Source organism: Salvelinus namaycush, chromosome 1 (genome assembly GCF_016432855.1).
Source record: "Salvelinus namaycush isolate Seneca chromosome 1, SaNama_1.0, whole genome shotgun sequence".
Lineage (NCBI taxonomy): Eukaryota > Metazoa > Chordata > Actinopteri > Salmoniformes > Salmonidae > Salvelinus > Salvelinus namaycush.
The window spans coordinates 54,057,420-54,082,463 of NC_052307.1; the positions used below are offsets into that span (position 1 = coordinate 54,057,420).

At 41.8% G+C, this 25,044-nt stretch overlaps 1 protein-coding gene across 6 annotated transcripts in view; it reads right to left on the reverse strand.

Annotated features, from left to right (window-relative positions):
• Positions 1-4,103: 4,103 nt before the first annotated feature.
• The window catches only part of LOC120045774 (diacylglycerol kinase zeta-like), a 119,721-nt gene continuing 98,780 nt past the window's right edge, over positions 4,104-25,044 (reverse strand). For all 6 annotated transcript variants that reach the window (XM_038990736.1, XM_038990743.1, XM_038990730.1 and 3 more), the window contains 10 exons: positions 24,209-24,249; positions 23,271-23,470; positions 19,343-19,456; positions 17,880-17,936; positions 9,319-9,353; positions 8,045-8,094; positions 7,674-7,794; positions 7,314-7,350; positions 7,081-7,180; positions 4,104-5,473 (listed from right to left, as the gene is read on the reverse strand). In XM_038990736.1, the coding sequence (XP_038846664.1) occupies positions 5,357-5,473; positions 7,081-7,180; positions 7,314-7,350; positions 7,674-7,794; positions 8,045-8,094; positions 9,319-9,353; positions 17,880-17,936; positions 19,343-19,456; positions 23,271-23,470; positions 24,209-24,249 (872 nt within the window). In that variant the 3' untranslated portion in view covers positions 4,104-5,356. The remainder of the gene's footprint in view (positions 5,474-7,080; positions 7,181-7,313; positions 7,351-7,673; positions 7,795-8,044; positions 8,095-9,318; positions 9,354-17,879; positions 17,937-19,342; positions 19,457-23,270; positions 23,471-24,208; positions 24,250-25,044) is intronic.

The following is a 25,044-nucleotide window of genomic DNA, read 5'->3' on the forward strand; positions in this document are numbered from 1 at the left end:
CACTGAAAGCCCCATGCCTGCATTGCACTCATGCATTAATGCAGTTATAACATTGGTAGTTCCACGCTCCTGCCATTCCAAATAGCACTTTCCACTTGTATGTAATTCAACGTCTGTGGATTTCTACTGAATATAGTACTTTTAAAATAACTGGACATACGGAAATGATGGGAGAGGGTGCTCTTTGCAGTAATTGACAACATGGAAAGTGGGGCCATACCGCATCTTTAAATTAGCATTTAAAATATCATGTTGTGGAATGTGTCATTTCAAATAGAAAATCAATTATTTGGTGATAACACCTATGGGAAGCGTTTTCTTGCACACCCCATAACAGGATAGAGCTCATGACATGAAATAGTGTCGGATAATAATAGCCTTGTATTTTCGGTTCAACGTGAACTATGGGTAAAGGCACTACACAAAGCTACGGTGACAATGTGAGATGTCGAAATGGTTGAGTTAATGTACAGAAAATTACATGACAACAGCAAAACTCATTATGGAGCGACGGACTTGTCAAAAAATAGCTTGGGATGTGACAGCAAGTCTCTGGGCCAGATTAAAATCTGTATACTGTAGTACAAGCGCACAAAATTTACTACTGTAAGGCTGAGGTTATTCAACTCAATTTCAAGAGGTAACTTTGTACTACATGCTCCGTTTTGCCTTTCCTCTGCTGTTGTCGAAATATTTTCTGATGAAACTTAAACACCAAAAAAATACTGCTTCAATCAGAGATCATAGACGATAGATAAGATGCTGTGGAGAGATGCTGTCTTTAGTTTCCAAGGCAACTTTCACCAGGATATCAAATGAGGCATGATTATTAATAAATGCATCGCCCCTTAGATAGTGATGTCAAGATGAATCATGAGCAATCTTACTTATTCAACAAGTGTCTCTGACTTTTAGAATGTAAAATGTTTGAGCAACGTATTCTTCTGTACATTTTGGCATGTTTAATTCCAGTGGTAGGTTTGGACATACAGTGCATTCGGAAAGTAATCAGACCCCTTGACTTTTTCCCACATTGTGTTACGTTACAGCCTTATTCTAAAACGGATTGTATATTTTTTCTCATAAATCTACACACAATACCCCATAATGATAAAGCAAAAACTTTATTTTTTATTCTTGCAGATGTATAAAAAAAGAAATACCTTATTTCCATAAGTATTCAGACCCTTTGCTAAGAGACTCGAAATTGAGCTCAGGTGCATCCTGTTTCCATTGATCATCCTTGAGATGTTCCTACATCTTGATTGGAGTCCACCTGTGGTAAAGTTAATTGATTGGACATGATTTGGAAAGGCACACACCTGTCTATATAAGGTCCCACAGTGCATGTCAGAGAGAAAAACAAGCCATGAGGTCGAATTAATTGTCCATAGAACTCAGAGAAAGGATTGTGTTGAGGCACAGATCTGGGGAAGGGTACCAAACAATTTCTGCAGCATTGAAGTTCCCCAAGACACAGTGGCCTCCATCATTCTTAAATGGAAGAAGTTTGAAACCAGCAAGACTCTTCCTAGAGCTGGCCTTGGTCAGGGAGGTGACTAAGAACCCAATGGTCACTCTGACATAGGTCCAGAGTTCCTCTGTGGAGATGGGAGAACTTTCCTGAAGGACGGCCATCTCTGCAGCACTCCACCAATCAGGCCTTATGGTAGAGTGGCCAGATGGAAGCCACCCCTCAGTAAAAGGCACATGACAGCCCACTTAGAGTTTTCAAAAAGGCACCGAAAGGACTCAGACCATGAGAAACAAGATTTTCTGGTTTGATGAAACCAAGATTGAACTCTTTGGCCTGAATACCAAGCGTCACGTCTGGAGGAAACCTGGCACCATCCCTACGGTAAAGCATGGTGGTGGCAGCATCATGCTGTGGGGATGTTTTTCAGTGGCAGGGACTAGGAGACTAATCAGGTTTGAGGGAAAGATGAACAGAGCAAAGTACAGAGAGATCCTTGATGAAAACCTGCTCTAGAGTGCTCAGGACCTCAGACTGGGGCGAATGTTCACTTTCCAACAGGACAACGATCCTAAGTACACAGCCAAGACATCGCAGGAGTGGCTTTGGGACCAGTCTCTGAATGTCTTGAGTGGACCAGCCAGAGTCAAGACCTGAACCCGATCGAACATCTCTGGAGAGACCTGAAAACAGCTGTGCAGCGACGTTCCCCATCCAAACTGACAGAGCTTGAGAGGATCTGCAGAGAAGAACGGGAGAAACTCCCCAAATACAGGTGTACCAAGCTTGTAGCGGCATACCCAATAAGACTTGAGACTGTAATCACTGCCAAAGGTTCTTCAACAAAGTACTGAGTAAAGGGTCTGAATACTTATGTAAATGTGATACTTGCTTTGTCATTATGGGGCATTGTGTGGAGATTGATGAGGGAAAAAAACTGTTTAACCCATTTTAGAATAAGGCCATAACGTAACAACATTTGGAAAAAGTCAAGGGGTCTGAATACTTTCCGAAAGCACTGTATATGTTCATTAGAAATCTGACCATTTCGTAATTGATTCAATATTGTTGACAAGTCGTCATTTAAAAAAATAAAATAAATCTTAATCGACTTACCTGTATAAGTAAAAAATAAATAAAAAGAATACAAAAATAAAATAAAAAAGACATTTACAAGAATGTATTCTTTTGTGTTTTGTGGCACAATTCATCTCTTCGAGGAAAGATCATGCAAGGCCTCCATAAAAGTCTGTCAAATCAACAATAACATGCACTGTGCATACTACATAATCAGGATCCCCAATGGTATTAGACTGAAAACTGATTTAGAAAACCTCTGATAAATGTGAATATCCTAATGCTGTTTTAATCTCCATTTCCATTGGAAATGGACAAATATATACTGTAAGTTGGGAAAAATCCTGTTATAAATGATCCCACAGTGTACTTTCCAAGATCACAGTGAACTACAGTTGTTTAACTGGGATCCTCAAATACATAAAACATAGAAAATAGTGCGGGTAGATAGGCTTCAATAAAAACCTGATGTTAATATACATCCAAATTATATAAATCCATGTCAGTCTCTGAACAGGAGGATATATGTTACATAACCTGATCAAATATGCACCTCTTTCAGTATGCAGTATAATCATAAATGCCTCAATGATGATATCCAATCTTCTCAGCCTCAAGGCTAACATAATATTTCAGTTATAGTGAAGTCAACTAAATGGGGGCCTACTGTCTTCATTATTGAAAATGAAAATACTGACAATCAGTGTGACCATGAAACAAAATAGTGCAGTTTGAGGCTGTGTGGCGGAGAGTGATGCGGGCGCTGGAGATGGGGGTGTGAGCAGGTGGGTCTGGGCAGGGGTGATGTTATGGATGTTTGTGTGCGTCTGTGTGTTGTCGTTTCGTATGTGTATGTTTTCTATTGTTAAAAATTCAATTTAAAAAAAGTGTACCCCCAAAAAATGGATGTGGGAACATATGATTATGTATGAAGTGTAATAACCGATGTAGAACTACACAATTCATTTACTTTTCATAATCAAATAAAAAATATGTTGATATCTTCAGTCTGGCATTAGAAACACTAGAGGCCTTTCACTGACAATATATTTCCTATCACAAAAGCTGATTCAGGGCTACATTTCTTCATGTATCTGGCCATAATAGAGAACAGCAATGATTTACAATGAAATACATCTTAGTAGGCATGATGGATTGTTTAAAGGTCAAAACTAGAAACTTTTGACAACAAATAGAATCCAGCAAAAATTTGCATATGAAATAGTGTACCTTGTTAACGTGTTTACAAGTATGTTTTACAAGTATGTTTAGCGATTAAATAATTTAAAGAAAACATCCAGAGAAACAACTAATTTCAATCTGACAAAATACAGTTACTGTGGCTCTACATTAAACTAGTCAGCTAGTTATACAGTAGGATAGCTTTTGGAATGAGACCAATTCCTACCCCTCACTCTCTACGTAAATGTAACATGAACACCATCACAGGTCTTTATAACTTAAGTTTGATTCTATTTCTGTTTTAAATGACCAGCCATATTTTAACAGAGATTATAACTATTGAAAATAAATAGCAACCTCAAATTGATGGTTATTATTTAGACAAATTATAATTGTTTTATGTAAAAAAAACAACAACAAACACTTTGTAAATTTACAACCCAAACCTTTGGAACATTTTTGAGTTCGCTGAAAATAATCGGTAAAAAAAACGTTGAGGTGAATAAATACGTCTTTGACTTCTGTAACAATATGAGAGAAGAAATGCTTTGTAGTTCTGAAACAAATACATATAAAACGCACATTTTATAGTAAATAATGACCAAACACAAAAATGTTAAATTTATAATATGTACAAATTATATAAACATCAATCTGCTTAAAAATGCTATAAAAATACACCATGACTTAATTAAGTACATTAAATACAAACGAATCAGCCAACAAAATAAGAAAATCAAGGCAATTGGAGCTGCAGTGCATAAACTGCTTGAACACAGAGCTACTACGATAAGTGTACAGTACCAAATATCCTTATTAACACTTTAAGAAATAAAATAAACATTTGCCAAGTGATCATAAAGTAGAACAACATTGATGTATTCAATTCAAATCGTTTGGTAATGAGAAAAGTGTTACGTAAAAAATTCCCCACTTTCGTGGATAGTTTTATCCCATTACACTGCATTATGGGTGGACAAATCAGTCAACAAATAAAAAATAAAGAAATCAACAGCAGTACTATAAACAAATAAAAACGTCATCAAAATAATGACATTTTTGGTAGCCTTAAAGACAGCTGGCCTACAGATCAGAGTGTTAATACCCTTTTGAAATCCACTGAGTCATTGTGATCCGTACAGTTGAAACGCTCATGCTGCTTTTATAGACACAGAGAGATACAGCTCCATCGGAGCGTATAATAATACAATTACCTAGACATTCAATTAGCCAGGACCCTGTCCTAAAACCTTGGAGCACAATTCTCTACATAACCATTTCAACATTCAGTCTAGGTGGATCGCAAGCGCAACACAAGCTGGGGGAAAAAAATGAAACAGAAGAACCATCTCTTCCAAGCGTTCCGACAAAAAACATCCGCTTTTTTTTGGGGGGGGGGGGGGGGGCAGTGCAATAATCAAGTCCACTGGTCACAATCATCTCACATGGTGGATCTGACAAGTCTCTCATCTGGTAGAACTCCAACCAACTCCCTGGCAGGAGAATACAACACTGGCTACCTTTTGACCGTCTTCTCCGGCGAGTTTACGTTTTTTTTAGCTAAAGTAGGTTTGGCACAGGGTTAGGTGATAGGGAAGTGGTGCTGGAGGTCAAGGAGCAGAGTCACACGGCTGTCTCCTGGTCCTCTCTCTGGATCATCTGGTAGTGCTGCCGGTTCTCCAGGTAGGCAGCCAGCTCTGCATCCTTGGCCTTCTCTGCACGATGCTTTGGTGTGTCACCCTGCAGCACAAGAGAGGCAACTTGCTCAACATAAAAGACTGCAATGAAGAACCCAACTTTAATTAAGGCAGCATCTATTTCTCCTGAGGTCTAAACATTAAGCCGCAGAGTCAAAGATCAGTCTGCAATTATTTTTGAGATGTAGGAATCATTTGTATTAAGATTTCATCATGGTTTAGATTTAATATTTCCAGTTATCAACAGTGAATATGCACCAAATGTCGGTGTGCAAAAGCAAATCTAGAATGTTTTTAGATTCAATAAAGGTTTTCTGATTCATCCCAGAGCTCCTGTACCATTTAAGATTTCACAAAATCAATTATTTCTAAGTGCTTGTTTTTTTAAGCGCTGAGCCCAACAAAACTCATAAGAGAGAAAGAAGAGAGAAGAGAGAGCAGAGAACATGGCGAGAGGGTGAGACAAAAAGACAGGAAAAGTAATTGCTAAGATATGCTGACATCTCAAGGCCAAGAGTGAATGTACTGTGAGTGAGAAAGACCGACAGGCAGAAAGGGTGGCAGGATGAAGAGACGGCGGAGAGGAAAGAAAGCCAGGCTGAACTGCATCCCAAGGCCACAGGGTATGAATCAGACTTGCCCCAAATCCTGAAAGATTACATTTTTCATCATTGCTTATACTCACTGCTAGCTCACTGAAGGCAGAGAGAGAGAGAGAGGGGGGGTACAGGATAGAGGGAGGTTGCTGAGTTGCTGAATGTCATGGGAATGTTTCATTTCGAGGAGAGCTACAGTACCAGAGTACGTTCAATGCATGATAGAACCGACTGGCCAGGACTACAATCCTCCCTAGTGACACCTCAAGCATTCTGTCAGTCGCTTACAGTACGAGAGAGACTACACTGAAGACACACCATTTGGCAGTGAGATTTTGTACAAGAAAATTCTTCAAGCCTTGACATGAGAATCAAGAAATCTTAAATATGTGGTAACGTCTGAGCCTTCCAGGACAGAAATCGGAGATAAAAACCATTTGTGGGGTCTTCAGAAGGAGGATGCGTGTGAAATACTGTAGTAAAAAAATGTAAGCCTTATGCTCCAACTGCTTTCCACACACTGAAACAAATGTATCCAATTGGCTATCTCTGCAGGAGAGGGTAAACACATAAGACATTTTATGATGGAGCCACTTGGGAGGTAAGTACTTTAATTGACTTTGCAGACATCTGGCAAGTTTGGTTCAGAGGGGACGTGTAGGGCACCGCTGTAATGCTCCCTCACCCGGTGTATAATTAGCTTGTCATAAGAAAGACGAGCTAATTTTCCTTCTGGATGATGATTAGGCCATTCTATACCCACCACTTATCCATTTGACATTTTAGTAATTTAGCAGACGCTCTTATCCAGAGCAACTTACAAGAGCAATTAGGGTTAAGTACATTGCTCAAGGGCACAACGGCAGATTTTTCACCTAGTCAGGTCGGGGACTTGAACCAGCGACCTTTCGGGCCCAATGCTCTTAACCGCTAGGCTACCTGCCGCCCTATCCACTGTATAAAACCCTTCTCAGGGGTAACCTATGCATCAACTTGGCTTATTTTGGCCGAATAAAGAGTAAAGCAATGAGGGAAGAGGGAGCGTTGCTCTCACCTGTAAGTCTGTCTTCATGAGGGATGCCCCTGCCTCTACCAGGTAGTGACAGATAGTCCTCTGGCACAGTGACGCTGCTTTGTGCAACACTGTCTCCCCACTGAGACCGAGAGAGATGAAGACAGACAGAGTAGATCCAATGAGTGTAACTTTCTATTTAAAAAACGTTAACTAGATACATCACACAGAATGTGTGTAAAATGAGCATTTCAAAATCCATGTCTTAAACTTACTTTTCTTTTTCTGTTACATCCAGGATATCTGTGGGTGCTGTTTTTTGGGAGGGGGGGGGGAGAGACATTTCAAAGCATATCCCTAAACCAATTACAATGCTCCAAGGTAGAGGTCGACCGATTGTGATTTTTCAACGCCGATACGGATTATTGGAGGACCACAAAAGCCGATACCGATTAATCGGACGATTTTATTTATTTATTTGTAATAATGACAATTACAACAATACTGAATGAACACTTATTTTAACTTAATATAATACATCAATAAAATCAATTTAGCCTCAAATAAATAATGAAAGGGAGAGGTCCTACCCACATACTTTAATAGAACACATATATGTATCGCCTTGTCCCTACCATTGTCCAGGATGTATTTGACAGTGTCCTTGCTACCAGTGTCCACAGCATAGTGGAGCAGGGTGCATCCTGAGGGGTCCTGCAGTGACAGGTCGGCTCCCAGTTTGTGCAGCTCCTTCAGCTGGGAGAAGAGGGCACATTGTTATGTCTGGAGGCGTGGGGAAAGTGACCGCATGTCTCGAGGAATGGGGGAATAGACTGCATTTTTATTCCTAGCCGACTAGAGAAATGCTTACCCTGAGGTAAAGTCATGACAGAAGTGATCATCATTCCCTTGTTGAATGTATCAATTAGTGAGCCTACATTCGCTATACAGTATATAGACCTATATGCAGTGAGCATATCCACTGGCCACTGTGGCTGCCACTCACCTTCAGATGGTCCTTGCTCTTCACACATTCAATCAACACTTCTGGTGATACTGTAAGTAATGAGAAATATGTGTACAGTAAGAGGGTAGAGATATGAGAGGAGGCTATAGATTCAGTAGTCATAACAATAGCAGACCATAATACATGACAGTGTCCTTTGGGGAAAGATCTGAGCAGAGTGCCAGTGTTCATTAATAGTTCTTTATGGGGCACTTGCTCGTTTTGTTTTAGTACTATCTGTACTATATATCTTACGTAAGACTGACAGTCTTGGGAAAGGAACCTCAAACTGAATTGACGCGCAAAAACATCAATCTATTTACTCAGCTAACATGGACAGTAATGAGAGCAACATGCAGGTTGCTGCCTTCAGTAGAGACTCAGTATTTAAACACTGGATCATGAAAGGTTTTAAATTAACACAGATAATCACATTAGCGGCTGTTGAGTTCTTGGGTTCAGTCTCAATACGGCAAATCCTTGTTCAAAGCACCAAAATGCCCTTTGTAGATTATTCACCCTAATCCACCCATCTGCATGTTTTCCGTCGAGGCAGGAAAACAGTCAACTCAAAATTCCCCACAGCATTCTCCCAAATCTCAGTTAGCCAGCTCTGCAAGTCAAACAGTTGCTACCACGACGTCTGTGTCTGGAGATATGCTCGAGACTCCTGCTGTCAGAGCTGAACAACCAGAATTAAAAAAGGGGCTGCTACTGGAAATATATATGTATATTTATTTTAAGAAAACAACTCGAGAGATGCCAAGTCAGGTTTTGAGAATATATCCCGACTGGACTCACGCCAGAATCTTTGAGGGATGGACTTGAACGCTAATGTTTCGTGTGAATTTTAATAACCCTTCCCCGCAGCACTCTAGTTCAAATGCCGTGAAATGCATATCTTAAGGGCCAAGATTTTTTTGGGTGGGGGGGGGGGGGGGGGGGGACCCTTTGCATGATGGCAAGTGAACTTGCGGGGGCTTGTTCAAGCAGGGCCACAAAGGCTAAGACGTTTTTTAGCCACCTCTTGAATCCAGCTCAAATAAACACCAGGCTCTAATCGTTCGACATTGTCATTATTCATAGTGAAACTTAATTCTGACAGGAATTAGCTGGCGGTGGATATCAGTTTCTTAAACCTCGATTTTTCAAAACATCAAGCACGAGAGCAAAACAGTTGTGGGCACCGATTGGCCCACATCCACTTGCTGCCAAGTTAACTGCGTCAATTTATAATCACCTAGTGTTAACAATTCAAAATGTGTTTGCTTTACCTTTGTCTGTATTGCACAGTGTATTCTTCTCCGACCTGGGGGAGATCGAGAACAGGACACAATTAAAGGAATATAAAACAGTTAACTTCTCAGTCTACAAAACAAATGCATGCAAAGCCCACCTCTCTGCACCCCTTGGGTTTTCATAGCAAGCATCCATGATAGGAAAAAAACTAAAACAAACCAAATCCACAAAACAAAATGTCCCACAAAAAGACTTACTTCGGTTGCATGGATTTGGTGTTGGTTCAGAGGAGAGATGGTGGGGTTAATTAGACAGTCCATTGATGTGCTCTGTTTTTCCAGGCGTCCCTTGCCTGCCAACTAGCCCAAGGTAAAAGATTCTAATACGTGTGTTTGCAGCCAAAGGAGCTACCCCTCCCTCCCTCTCCTCCATTCTGTTTTAGCCAAACACACACACGCACACAGAGCTGTGTCAGTAAGGCAGTGTGAGTGGACGGAGAGGCAGCTCTTAGGCCTCCCTGCTGTCACTCCAGGTTATGTTACTGTCTGATCCTGGCTGGGCTGTCTGTTTGCCGGAAGCCAAATCCCCCACACACTAATCCACTGAGAACTGACACAAGACTGTAACATCAAACGCACACAGGCAGGAACAGTGAAGCCGAGACTGACTGTCTGAGGAGCAGGCCCTGTACTGACCAGACAGATTATCCTACTGACTTCCTGGTCAACCCCACCCCTCTCAGGCTGGGCTAAAGACTGGTTCTTCATCTTTGTTATTAGCACAGAGCAGAAGCGGTAAACAATAATTGGTATGAAAGGTGTGAATATATAAAGAACATTAGAGGGTCAGAGACCATTGATATCTTCAGTGATATTGTTACCAAACATGCCCCCGTAAAGAAAATGAGAATGAAAAACAGGTTCAGCCCCTGGTTCGACAATGATCTTGCAGAGTTACATGCACATGCATACTCACGCTGACTGGCTTTCATTCAGGCAAATGAGAAAAAAAGTGCACTCAGGCTATCCGGAAGGCCAAAGTTAGTTACTTTAAAGAGCAGTTCTCTCTCTCTCTCTGTGGGTCTAACTCCAAGACGTTCTTGAAAACGGTTAAAGACCTGGAGAATAAACCCTCCTTCTCAAAGCTGCCCATGTGATGTGGTTGTTACTGACAAGAAACACATGGCTGAGCTTTTTAATCACCACTTCATTAAGTCAGGATTCCTATTTGACTCAGCCATGCCTCCTTGCCCGTCCAACATTTCCTCATCTCCCAACGCTTCTAATGCAACAAGCCAAAATGCTATTCCCTCTTTTTCCCCTGCCCAGCAACAAAGTTTCTCCCTTCAGGCGGTCACTGTGTCCGAGGTGCTAAAGGAGCTCCTTAAACTTGACCCCAAAAAAACATCTGGGTCAGATGGTTTAGACCCTTTCTTCTTTAAGGTTGCTGCCCCTATAATCGCCAAGCCTATCTCTGACCTTTTTAACCTGTCTCTTCTCTCTGGTGAGGTTCCCATTGCTTGGAAGGCAGCCACGGTTTGTCCTTTATTTAAAGGGGGAGATCAAGCTGATCCTAACTGTTACAGGCCTATTTCTAGTTTGCCCTGTTTATCAAAAGTGTTGGAAAAACTTGTCAATAATCAACTGACTGGCTTTCTTGATATCTATAGTACTCTCTCTGGTATACAATCTGGTTTCCGCTCAGGTTATGGATGTGTCACTGCAACCTTAAAGGTCCTCAATGATGTCACCATTGCCCTTGATTTTAAGCAATGTTGTGCTGCTATTTTTATTTACTTGGCCAAAGCTTTTGACCATTCCATTCTTGTGGGCCGGCTAAGGAGTATTGGTGTCTCTGAGGGATCTTTGGCCTAGTTTGCTAACTACCGCTCTCAAAGAGTGCAGTGTATAATGTCAGAACATCTGCTGTCTCAGCCACTGCCTGCCACCAAGGGTGTACCCCAAGGCTCGATCCTAGGCCCAACGCTCTTCTCAATATACATCAACTACATAGCTCAGGCAGTAGGAAGCTCTCTCATCCATTTATATGCAGATTATACAGTCTTATACTCAGCTGGCCCCTCCCCGGATTTTGTGTTAAACTCTCTACAACAAAGCTTTCTTACTGTCCAACAAGCTTTCTCTGCCTTGTTCTGAACACCTCCAAAACAAAGGTCATGTGGTTTGGTAAGAACAATGCCCCTCTCCCCACAAGTGTGATTACTACCTCTGAGGGTTTAGAGCTTGAGGTAGTCACCTTATACTTGGGAGTATGGCTAGACGGTACACTGTCCTTCTCTCAGCACATATCAAAGCTGCTGGCGAAGGTTAAATCTAGACTTGGTTTCCTTTATCGTAATCGCTCTTCTTTCACCCGAGCTGCCAAACTAACCCTGATTCAGATAACCATCCTACCCATGCTAGATTTTGGAGACGTAATTTATAGATCGACAGGTAAGGGTGCTCTCAAGCGGCTAGATGTTCTTTACCATTCAGCCATCAGATTTGCCAACAATGCTCCTTATAGGAAACATCACTGCACTCTATACTCTTCTGTGAACTGGTAATCTCTGTACACCCGTCGCAAGACCCACTGGTTGATGCTTATTTATAAAACCCTCTTAGGCCTCACTCCCTCCTATCTGAGATATCTACTGCGGCTCTCATCCTCCACATACAACACCCGTTCTGCCAGTCACATTCCGGTAAAGGTCCCCTTGTTCACTCGTCTTTTCAGTGCGCTGCCGCTTAGCGACTGGAACGAGCTGCAACAAATACTCAAACTGGACAGTTTTATCTCAATTTCGTCATTCAAAGACTCCATCATGGACACTCTTCCTGACAGTTGTGGCCGCTTTGCTTGTTGTCTCTACCCTCTTGCCCTTTGTGCTGTTGTCTGTGCCCGATAATGTTTGTACCATGTTTTGTGCTGCTACCATGTTGTGTAGCTGCCATGTTGTGTTGCTACCATGTTGTTGTCATGTCTTGCTACCATGCTATGTTGTTGTCTTAGGTCTCTCTTTGTGTAGTGTTGTCTCTCTTGTTGTGATGTGTTTTGTTCTATATTTTATTTACATTTATTTTTAATCCCAGCCCCATCCCCGCAGGAGGCCTTTTGCCTTTTGGTAGGCCGTCATTGTAGATAATAACTGACTTGCCAAGTTAAATAAAGGTTAAATAAATCAAATAAATTGTATTCATGGAGAATAAAAAATCCCTGCCTAAATAGATACTATACTGGTCATGAAGATGTTGTACCACTTGCTCTGAGTGGCCATCTACCAGGATTAATGGCCAAACAAGCATTTAGTAAAGCCATATCGATATTAAAAGATTAAGACATTTGGGTGAATAAATAAAGCATTATTACAATCTTACAAAACAAACCCATCTTGATTTTCAGGTGGAATACAGCTGTATTTGTACTAGTTTGGTTTGGGAAAATGGTAGTGAATTAGAAGGAAAAATCTTCATCAGACAGAGTATACGCTTTTAGAAACCGTCTGAAAATTCCTGTTCCTGGAAAGCTACCCTCGTGTAGGTTTTCGTCCCAACCCAGTTGTAACTAACCTGATTCAGGTGATCAACCAGCTAAATATTAGAATCAGGTGCGTTAGATTAGGGTTGGAGTGAAAACCTACAGGACTGTAGCTCTCCAGGAACAGAGTTGGAGAGACCTGGTCTAATCTGTTGGAAACCTTGATCAGTACAATCACCTGGACTTGGAAAACAATACAATTAGACGCAACAGAGCAGATGCTTGCTGTGCAAAGCAACACATTCTGATCATGGTAAATCTGAGGAGAAAATAATCCCTGTAACAAGTCTTTCCCCAAGGTCTGGGAGTCCTATGTGTCTGTGGGTTACTAATGGGCCTGCTTTCCCCTGTTAGAGGTAATTAAACCACACAGAGCCCACAGTCTCTCTCATCAGCCCAGGAGTCTCTCACAACTACCCAGTCTGTCTCCATCCACCCCTCACTACAGTCTCACTCCCTAGATAAAACTTTGATCAAAGACGTTGAGCATCTTGTCAAAGTTCCATATTTAAAACTCTTGACAAAAGGCAGCTGGCTTCCTGTCAGCTGGTTTCTAGCACACGTCATTGGTAGGGCTGGGAATTTCCCCCCATCACTAGTCATTAGGCTGGTTGACTGTGGAGGAGGCAGACGCTAGCAAGAAAAAGTGGTAGCTATGGGTCCAGTGTTCATAAGCTCAGGGGATCATAAAGTAAGCTCCTCATGAAGGCAACAGCTACCGTGCCACATTCGATGAAAGAGAGAGCGCCAGCCATGTGGTATTTACAGTTGAAGTCAGAAGTTTACATACAATTAGGTTGGAGTCATTAAAACTCCTTTTTCAAACACTCCACAAATTTCCTGTTAACAAACTATAGTTTTGGCAAGTCGTTTAGGACATCTACTTTGTGCATAACACAAGTAATTTTTCCAACAATTGTTTACAGACAGATTATTTCACTTATAATTCGCTGTATCACAATTACAGTTGGTCAGAGGTTTACATACACTAAGTTGACTGTGCCTTTAAACAGCTTGGAAAATTCCATGAAATGATGTCATGGCTTTAGAAGCTTCTGATGGGCTAATTGACATAATTTGAGTCAATTGGAGGTGTACCTGTGGATGTATTTCAAGGCCTACCTTCAAACTCAGTGCCCCTTTGCTTGACATCATGGGAAAATCAAAAGAAATCAGCCAAGACCTCAGAAGAAAAATTGTAGACCTCCACAAGTCTGGTTCATCCTTGGGAGCAATTTCCAAACGCCTGAAGGTACCACGTTCATCTGTACAAACAATAGTGCACAAGTATAAAAACCATGGGACCACGCAGCCGTCATACCGCTCAGGAAGTTCTGTCTCCTAGAGATGAATGTACTTTCGTGCAAAAAGTGCGAATCAATCCCAGAACAGCAGCAACGGACCTTGTGAAGATGCTGGAGGAAACAGGTACAAAAGATTCTGTATCCACAGTAAAACGAGTCCTATATCGACACAACCTGAAAGGCCGCTCAGCAAGGGAGAAGCCACTGCTCCAAAACCACCATAAAAAAGCGAGACTACGGTTTGCAACTGCACAAGCGGACAAAGATCATACTTTTTGGAGAAATGTCCTCTGGTCTGATGGAACAAAAATAGAACTGTTTGGCCATAATGACCATTATTATGTTTGGAGGAAAAAGGGGGAGGCTTGCAAGCCGAAGAACGCCATCCCAACCGTGAAGCACAGGGGTGGCAGCACATGTTGAGGGGGTGCTTTGCTGCAGGAGGGACTGGTGCACTTCACAAAATAGCCATTATGAGGATGGAAAATGATGTGGATATATTGAAGCAACATCTCAAGACATCAGTCAGGAAGTTAAAGCTTGGTCGCAAATGGGTCTTCCAAATGGACAATGACCCAAAGCATACTTCCAAAGTTGTGGCAAAATGGCTTAAGGACAACAAAGTCAAGGTATTGGAGTGGCCATCACAAAGCCCTGACCTCAATCCCATAGAAAATTTGTGGGCAGAACTGAAAGTGTGTGCGAGCAAGGAGGCCTTACATACCTTACTCAGTTACACCAGCTCTGTCAGGAGGAATGGGCCAAAATTCACCCAACTTATTGTGGGAAGCTTGTGGAAGGCTACCCGAAACATTGGACCCAAGTTAAACAATTTAAAGGCAATGCTACAAAATACTAATTGAGTGTATGTAAACTTCTGAACCACTAGGAATGTGATGAAAGAAATAAAAGCTGAAATAAATCATTCTCTCTACTATTATTCTGACATTTCACATTCTTAAAATAAAGTGGTGATCCTAATTGACCTAAGACAGGGAATTTTTACTCGGATTAAATGTCAGGAATTGTGAAAAACTGAGTTGAAATGTATTTGGCTAAGGTGTATGTAAACTTCGACTTCAACTGTACATGTAGGCCATGTATTGTGTGTGATACAGTTCCTGAAAAAGAACCATGCAAGTAAGATATATCTTAAGAGGAAAGTGTGCTTTGATTTACTAAAGCCATTCAGTTTCACCCACACTTCATGAAAATGTAATGAGTATTCCAGTCTTACATTAAATCAAACTACATTATCAGTTCCTTTACAGTGCCTGTGACAAACAGAACACTATCAGGGTTTAAAAAAGAATATATGTTGGTATGGAAACAAGAGAAGCAGACTAAAGTTAAGAAAAAGTGATCACAATCGGGCAAAGCATATGTTCAAGCCCTGGGATCCTGGCAGCAATTTCCTTTGAGAGTGGGAACAAAATATGCAGCTAAGATGTGCCAGGCAACATCAAGCCCCAAACCACTGGCCTAACCTCTGTCGCTAATGGATTGTCAGTGTGAGGGAGATCCAGGGCAGATTACACACAGTTTACTCGAATATCTGCTTCACCTCATAATTAGAGGAGCCTAGCCTCTACAGTCCAGACACATACATCTCCACCAACCAGACAGTTATTCTCCAATCACAGGGAGAAGGACTTCAGAAGCTTTTATGTGTGCCCTTCTACAGTCAAACTAATGCCTAGGCATTAGCTCTGTGAATAAACATCAGTCTTCAGGTCTCAGGCAAGGTTACTCATTATGTGATCTCATCCCCCCCTTTCCTCCTCCTCCTCCTCTCCACAATGACCCCAGCAGCTGATAGACATCAACTGATCTGCATCATAGAATCAAGGTTGCCTGCATGACTATAGACAATGTTAATCAATTGAGCTAAAGCCAAAGCAACAGGATTGCCCTTAAAGACACACGCTGCAAGATTCACTGCTGTTGAATGGTCATTTCAATGAATTACATTCGGTTCCAAGCAAAGTGGCAGGGCTGCAGCTCGGCAGAAAAACAGACTCCAGAATGTGGTTTTAAAAATGGTGGATCATCTTTTCTTATTAGGAAGTGAAAAGCAAGCCTGCTGGATGCTTAGAGGCCAAAGCTGTTAACAATTTGTCATCCCGCAGATCGTTAATGCAAACAGTCTGTACATTCCTGCGTAAGTGAGAAAAGACGGTCTGTCTCAGAATAAGGTATGCTAGGCAACTAGAGGACCTGGTGGTTCGTTTCAGCACATAGATCTTTCGAAAACACAAACATTGAGTCAACAATGGTATGGGGGTGCCATCTTTTCTTACCATCGTTCATTTAACAATGTTTCAGAATGTTTGATGCATGCTGGATTGTGTGCTCTGGTCTATCAGAGCTCCCTACAGTATTTATTGAACGGTAAATACAAGGTTTCCGTCATACTGTACACATGTATTGATTGTGATGCCCTGGGAAGCTTACATTTTAGAGCTTGAGCCCATCTACGTGGAGCTGCTGTGCAAATCAACATGATTACATCTTCTGCCATTACCTTCTACTGTCCATGCAGTCAAGACACACTCTGCAAATAACAACCTCCTTTATAGTAGGAACATGCATTACACACAGATGAGCACGATCATTACAAAATACAGTGAATAAAGAACATAAAATGTGACATCTTCTAACGCCACCTTGGTGGATGTTACATGTTCATTTAAGCGGATTTGTTGAACCAAACATCAGAGGAAAAGCTGACAGTGATTGCCTTTCTATCAAGGCTCAAATAACCTCTCTTCAAAGACTAGCTGATTACTGTCTAATCACCCATTCAATATAAAAACAAATCCCTTGCTAGCATCCTTAGCATTTTACCCGGACATCAAGAAAAAAGAAAAGCTCCAAATCTCAAATGAATTACGACATTGGAAATAATTATAATTGCACGACAGGGAAGCATTACACAGGGAAAAATCTGGCAAGGAAAAATGACAAAATACATTAATCAGTCTGTTTGGCAGATCACTGAAGTGACAAGCAAAACTTAAATTCGGAGTAATTTCATGCGGCTCCTGTTTGGAGTGGCTTTGCGGTGCTGCATGACAGCGTTCAGAAGATGCAACTTCTCATTCGTCATCTCAGTGGACATGGAGAGGATCCATCATGCAAATTTGCCTCCAGACGAGACTCAATCAACAGTGAATTAGCGTCGCTGACAAACAAGAGTGGCAAAAACAATGACACATAATTCATTGTAAAATCAAATGTGAGGATGTGCCAAATGTGAATACTCTAAGGCAGTCTCTCTCGCTCTCTCTCTCAGCTGTCCAAATGGAGCTATTTGTATGTAAAAAAGGGGATGAGGCACGGTGACAGCGAGAGGGAGCACATGGGCCTGTTTGTGCCATATGGTTCCATCAGCAGCTGAATGCCATCCCCACATTCTCACAAGCATCCTGCCAAGCTGGGAGGAAAATATGATACTATTTTAAGGACAATGTTACCATGACACACCATAAAAAAAAGAAGATTCCCTTCGAAATTCAGTTTCAAAGATCTGACTCTCTCTCTTCACTGGGATGCTACTGGACAACATGCCATGTCTGGCACATTGCGTGGAGGTCTGTGATATTGTGTCGACTCCAGACCAAGGAACTAGTAAGCAGAGACTTTGCTTAGTAAATACATTCTTGTGTGACAGAGAATGCAAAGGGCAGAATTGAGAAAGTGACTTGGTGAAGAGAAAGAAAGTGAATGTGGTGAAAGGGGGGCTTTGATCTCACCTCAATGTTGGGTTGATCTCAGCTGCAGTAGTGTTAGACCGATGGATACATCCGGCCCTTTAAGACAACAGCAAACAAATGGACGGACCAACAAAAAAAACAGATGAGCACAGAAATGATAAATCATAAATGTGTAAACATGCAAGATAAACAATAGAAACAGAAACAACTGGAAAGCCTCTACAAACAAAACCTAATTTCGAGAACGGGTTATTGACATTGAGATGGTATGGTTGAGTTTGAAGTTCAACAGCTGTAAAAAAAAAAATACGACTTGCAGTACGCATAACTTACAGTAAGTGCACTTTCACTCAAAGGAATAGTAGTGCTTCACCCCTTGTGACTGTATTGCATTTTCACAGCCCGCTGCAGCCCCGGCACAAAGACCATGACGGAGCTATAGGTACAGCAATGGAGCGCAGCTAGCCAACCCTCTGTTTTATGTTAAGTGATTTTCTAATTTTACCTTCAGGGTGCCATGGCAAAATGGGCTCCAGTGCCTGTATTGTATGTGGTGGTGAGCGGCCTGTTATTGGTGTGGCCACAATATCAAAGAGCAGCCTAACGTCTTTATATATCATGGCAGATTCAATTTGGAAGGGCGAGTCTGTGGCGGATGCTGTTATACACTGTGTCATTTTCCCTCCTCTCTGGCTCCAATATAGGGACGTAATATAAACACAGCGCAATCAGCACTAAAAACAAGTCCTACAAACCATTCTCAGTTCAAACACGTAGTAAGAATGAATGATATTATAAAAGCAAAAACAAAAATGTTGTTTCGATGCGTTTGCCCGTGAAAAAAAAACGATATTTCACTGCTTGTCATCTCAGTTTCATGAGACTCAAGGAGGTGAACCGTGACACTTTTCTGAAATGATGGACCATGACAAATACGTACAACTCCACTGTGAAGAATGCATTTCCTTGCAAAAATTAGAATGGAATGTTGCTTTATTGACCCTATGACACCGCAGACTATTTCATGGAACAATTCCTGGCCTAAGTAGATTTGTACACCTGCAAGGAGCCATACTCTTAACAGTGTCACGGGCAATACCCTTTCCTAATGGCCGACCCCTTTCCTACTCAGTCCAGGCGAGCGTGACAGGAAAGCGGATGGAGGCTACACCGGTTCTGTCCGATAATGAGGGTTGGCTAAATCTCCCCCAGCCTCAATCTACTCCTGAGCATATCACACCCTGCCAGGGATATGGCCAAGGCTTAAAACAGTCTGGCACTGCCGGACCTACACACAGTGGAAGTTAAACACGGTGTTTAAAGCCCTCTTACCATAGCATAGTGTGAGGCTAGTATGGCTGGCTGCATTGTATGTTAAGTAGCTTCAAAGATCGAAGTGTGTTACAACAACAAAATCAAAGCTGTAATATGTGATTTGGGAGATTGGCGGGCTGCCTAATTCCGGGCACCCCCCCCCCCTGCGTTTTAGTCTCTCTTCTCACCTGGTGAGGGCAGGCTTACTGGACCTGAGAGAGTCGTTGTGTGCCAGTGCCTCAACCACCGAGCTGTCGCTGGATATTCGCTTCCTCTGAGTGTTCTTCTGGAGCTCCATGATCCTGAAAGAGAGAGAGAAGGGGAGAGAGAGAGAAATAGAGAGAGAGACAGAGAAGAGAGAGAGAGATACAGTATGTATAAGAAATGATGAGGTTTGAGATGGCATCACACGTTGTATACATTACGGAAAGAAAGTAGTGAGTACTGTATCTATTCCCGCCGGGTCCTGAAGCAGAGGTAAACATTTAAGCCTTTTCTTGTCATTATAATAAAGCAAATGTACAGAGGTGGGCAGTGTGTAGTTTTTTGTACTTGTATATATTGTACACTGTATATATAAAAATAAAGTGTGTTTACATTGCTGGGGGGGGGGGGGGGGGATCTAGTGCAAGTACAAAAAGCTACACACTGTACAGATGAACCCACTTGGAAGATTGAAACTAGAACATTTCAACCATTGGGAGCAGAGTGCATAAAGCAAAAGAGAGAACTTGTGTATATGAGACAGAATTATAGAATGATGGGGGTCTAAAGAACGAATAAGAAGGTTCGCGATGGAAGATAGGAGAAATCTTAAAATGGTAAAAAGTTGCAGTTAAAAGACACTAATATGCAATATAAATGTTCCTGTCATCCAGCACCTCGCTTTGAAGCTTGTTTTCCTACAATAAAGGCAAAAGAGAGTGTTAAAATGATAAAATGGTGTTAAATTGTTAATACAACCAATAATAGATAACAATAACATTCTACTTCGATTGAATGTCATTTTATATTCCATTTGAACTGAAGAGCTGCGACAAAAGAGCAGAAGTGCTGTGTGGATCATTATTTAAACGCTTGGGGTCTTGTTGTGGAGCGTAATGATCTGAATCATGCTGTGGTGCTGGGTCTGTCTGTCTACCACCAACCCGCTCCATCTCTCCCACATTCGTCACATTAGTATGTCTGACTTCCAACCAGGACCAGAGGTAAGTGGAACAAAGAGCATACACCCGGCATACAGGAAATGTGTCTGCAATGCTAAAATAACATGCAAAAGCTGTTAAAATTTTGATGGGTAAAATCTTTTGGAATATAGGAGTAGGGATGTTGTTTAGATCAATTAGGGAAAGTAAGCAACTCACTAAAACAGTGATGCTTTTGCAGGGGGAAAAGTTGAAGGGCAGGACTTGAACCAGGGAAGTGCGGAGCCTAGAAAATGTAGAGATTCTCAGGAGTGAACAGTCTGCACTTGTGTCCTAATCGAGATGTGCACAGCTGCATACACATTGTCTGTTCAATCGGATTGGTGATTTATGAAATACTGATCATATGAGAAACAAAGATGATGAAAGCCTCTGACATCAAATTAATAAGACTGTTTTCCAAAGATCCAAAGCTGATATCTGACTAGTTTGTCTTTCCAGGACTACGGAAGTACCAAAACAAAGCTTACAAAACCGCAGCTATTCATTGCGACAGAGGAAGAGCACTGAACACAGAAAACGACAATATTACTCGAGAGCATCATGACTCATGAATGTGTGTTTATTGATCTAACTGCTCTTACTATAGATCTGACCCTGACATAGACCTCATCGATCCCCCAAACCCTAAACCTACCCTAGGCTAACCCCGTGCTCAGCCGGCCACTTCCCCATGTCTCGTTTGGAGCCCAACCCACTCTCTGGCTGCCTGCTCACGAAGATCAAAACATTATTGAAAAGAGTTAAACAGCGATGACACAAAAAAAAAAAACAGACATCTTTATGGAGACAAATCCTGCTTTGACAAGAGCGTCAAACGCAAAATGGATAATCAGATTGGGAGTGAGCAACTCCCACCCTCAATCTCAGTTGTGATGTTCGATTGTTGGGTTTGTGTGATTTTGAAATAGAATCTTGATTCTAAGGAAGGTGGGAGTGAAACATAAGCAGTGAGGCAGATTGGTACTGTATTCATTCCCATTTAAGATGGAACGCTGGGTTTTTGCTCATCACCTCCCACATTCATCCTCCTCCACCTATTCCAACCCACACAATCAACTTTGCATTTGAAGAAAGAAAAATAAATTGGCCCTGGCAACACACACATGGCTGCAGAAGTATCAATTTTCAAAAGATCCAAGTGTTATGTTTTTGAGGGAAATAGATGTTTTACTTTACTGCCCCCCCCCCCCCCCCCCCAAAAAACACTTTTTTAAAATATACATTTAAACTGATCTGTGATTAGGGAAAGGAGGACAAAGAAGCCGGGGATCTTCAGAGCCAGTAGCAGGAATAGTTAAGAAATGGTACAAGATCAGTTCAGCAAATTAATTGGTTCTGAGAAAAAAGATGTTTATGCTAGTATGCAAATAATGTAACAGTTAGGATGTGCATCGTCTTAAATTTCCTTTGATGATTTGATACATAACCAAGAGACTAAGGTGGCATTCTTCTATGACAAATTACCTCCAACACAAACATCACTGTCCAGGTGTTCCTGTTTCAAGTATTGTAACTACTACTGCAGGACCTGAAGAAGACCCCCAAAACCCCTGGACCAAGCCCCCACCCCCCACTGCACATCCAAACACATCAACCACAGCCTGTCTTTCTAGACTACAGGGATCCTTTTATTAGGAATTCTATTTCAAGCCCCAGCCAGCAGCATGAGAGAACATGGCAAAAATAACGTGGCCTCTGCTTTGAAAGCATCAAAAGACAGTCTGTAGAAGACGTGCCAATAGACCACAGGGCGAGAAGAGAGAGGCTACAATCCCATACGCCCTCAGAGATAGCCCCACCATGTTTACTTTGGAGGGGGACGGGGACGTGTGGGCCGGGTTAGGATCTGCCTTTGTCATGTTTGAACTCCATGAACCTGTTGCCACACCCCCTCTTCTTAAAACTCTCCTTAAATCCCTAAATGGATGGGGGACCGGGGCCCGAGCTAAAGTGTAGAGAAGAGAGACTTCCACTAAGGGGAAGTTACCTGTAGAACAGAACTCCACAGAAAACCATCTACTGTACAATTAGGAATAACATAGAGCAATAAAAGTTGATACGCTAGAATGACAGGGAGAAACGCAAAGGTTTTAAATGACTGACAGCTTCTAATGCACGTCGGAAATGATTCTATGAAATATTGATGAATGCACAGCAGATATGAAGAGACGGCTTATCACGGCAGTTTATTAACACTTTAAGACGATTTAACAGGATGGAAAGGTTGAGCTCAAAGGTATTACTCGAGTAACTTGGTTGACTCGTTCCGTGTGCATCACTTGTGTCGTTCACAAAAGGCTACAACACGTGCAGGAGATTGGTTGTGGAAAATTACGGAACTATCCACACCTGGCACACAAGACATCCTTTCTTCTGAAAAGATGAACATACAGTATATAGTGAGGCGGAGCGTTTCTAAGGTGAGTGTGGCCCTTCTCCTTCCTAGGGTGATTAGGAAGACCAGTAGTTAGAACTTAAATGATTCATAGATTTAATGGGGTGGGGGGTTAATGGGCGAGCATGGCCCCTGCATTCCTCCCTGTCGCCTCAGTAATAATTCAGTAGGGCAAAATCAGCACAGCTCCCTGAGGAGCGTACGGTTTTATTGTGTTATAGGGTTCGTCCAAACACAGATTCAGCCCACGGTTTACTCTGCCTTTACTTTTGTGTCCTGGACCTGGGGCACTCCAGTCTGATTATTACGACACTATTTCAGCCTGTCAAAACAGCACTGCTGGAAACCACTTTAAAAAACAGACTGGTTCCCAGAAAATGACCTGATATGTATTCACTGTTATAACCCCCAGAAAGCTCCAGTGGAGCTGCCCCATCTTTTATCTAGTGTTTCTAAAATGATCTCCAACAGAAATGCCCATTAGAAGCTGTGAGCAGCAGCTGCTTCGCTTACCTGGGTCCCGGTGAGGGGGGAGGAGAAGAGGAGGAGGAGGATGGGAATCCAAACTTGGGAGACGCCTCCGGGAATTCACCAGAAGAATCAACCAGATCAGGCATCCCTGGTGAGGTGCTCACCGTCTCCGTGACGACCAGCTCAGGGTCCAGGATGAAGAGCTCGTCTTGGGATATCTCGGTCACATAGTTTAGGTGTTCCTGTTATGGAGAGAGAAATCATAATCACTTATGTACAGATCATAATGGCCATCGAACATGTTACTTGTTTATTTTGCTTTTGTTATCGGTGTTCCATTACTCTGCATAGTCAATGTATTCAGTGGTGTAAAGTACTTAAGTAAAAATACTTTAAGGTACTACTTAAGTACTTTTTGGGGGTATCTTTACTTTACTATTTCTATTTTTGACAACTTTTACTCCACTACATTCCTAAAGACAACAATGTACTTTTTACGCACTTCATTTTCCCCGACACCCAAAAGTACTCGTTACATTTTGAATTCTTATCAGGACAGGAAAATGGTCCAATTCGTGCACTTATCAAGAGAACATCTCTGGTCATCCCTACTGCCTCTGTTCTGGAGGACTCACTATACACAAATGCTTCGTCTGTAAATTATGTGTGAGTGTTGGAGTGTGCCTCTGTCTATCAGTAAATTTACAAAACAATACAATTACGCCATCTGGTTTGCATAATATAAGGAATTTCAAATGATTTATACTTAAGTATAGTTTAGCAACTACATTTACTTTTGATACTTCAGTATATTTAAAACAAAATACTTTCAGACTTTTACTCAAGTAATATTTTACTGGGTGACTCAACTTTTACTTGAGTCATTTTCTATTAAGGTATTTTTACTTTTACTCAAGTATGACAATTGGGTACTTTTTCCATCCCTGAATGTATTATTATATACAATGACACACACTCACCTGAGCACGATCAATTCTGTAAAATCGATCTGCAGTTGTGGCTAGAAGGAAAACAAGAAGGAAAAATCTATGTATAAATAGATTGAGATTTATAGGGAGTAAATAATATGAACATAGGCTTGTACACAACCACACACACACACACACACACACACACACACACACACACACACACACACACACACACACACACACACACACACACACACACACACACACACACACACACACACACACACACACACACACACACACACACAGTGTTCTAATGAGGCCAGCGAGGACTGGTAACTGTGCAGGAGCTTAATCAAAGCGGTGACCTGATTAGACCAGCTCTGAAGCGCACCATGCCTTTGCCACATGTTGTTAAATGAAGGAAAAGACGGATAACCTGTATAATAAACAGAACAAGTAAGAGCAAAGGGCCACATAATTGGCCCATTGACTTGGGGACATTACAAGGAGAGTCAAAGGGTTCTGGTAGTGGGTGTAATTCTAGATGTTGGGGGACTGTACCGAACATCTCACACGGTAGCCAGCCAACTAGTCACAAACAGATTCACAGGAGACTGGATATGATCATATGTCGATATAATTGTATGTGCTTCTCAAAGGAAAATCACACTAGTGTGAGACTCATGAGTATGTACAACACTACATCTCAGCGTAGAAACTAAGACAGGGGAAGTAGTGAGTGGGGAAAAAAGAAATCTTTACATGGTTGTGGTCTGATGATCAAATACTTACTACAGATGATTATTTCCCACCAGTCAGCAGAAATTCCACTAAACTAACTCTGTCTCCCCCCTCTCCCCTCCATCCACCCCCCAGTCTCA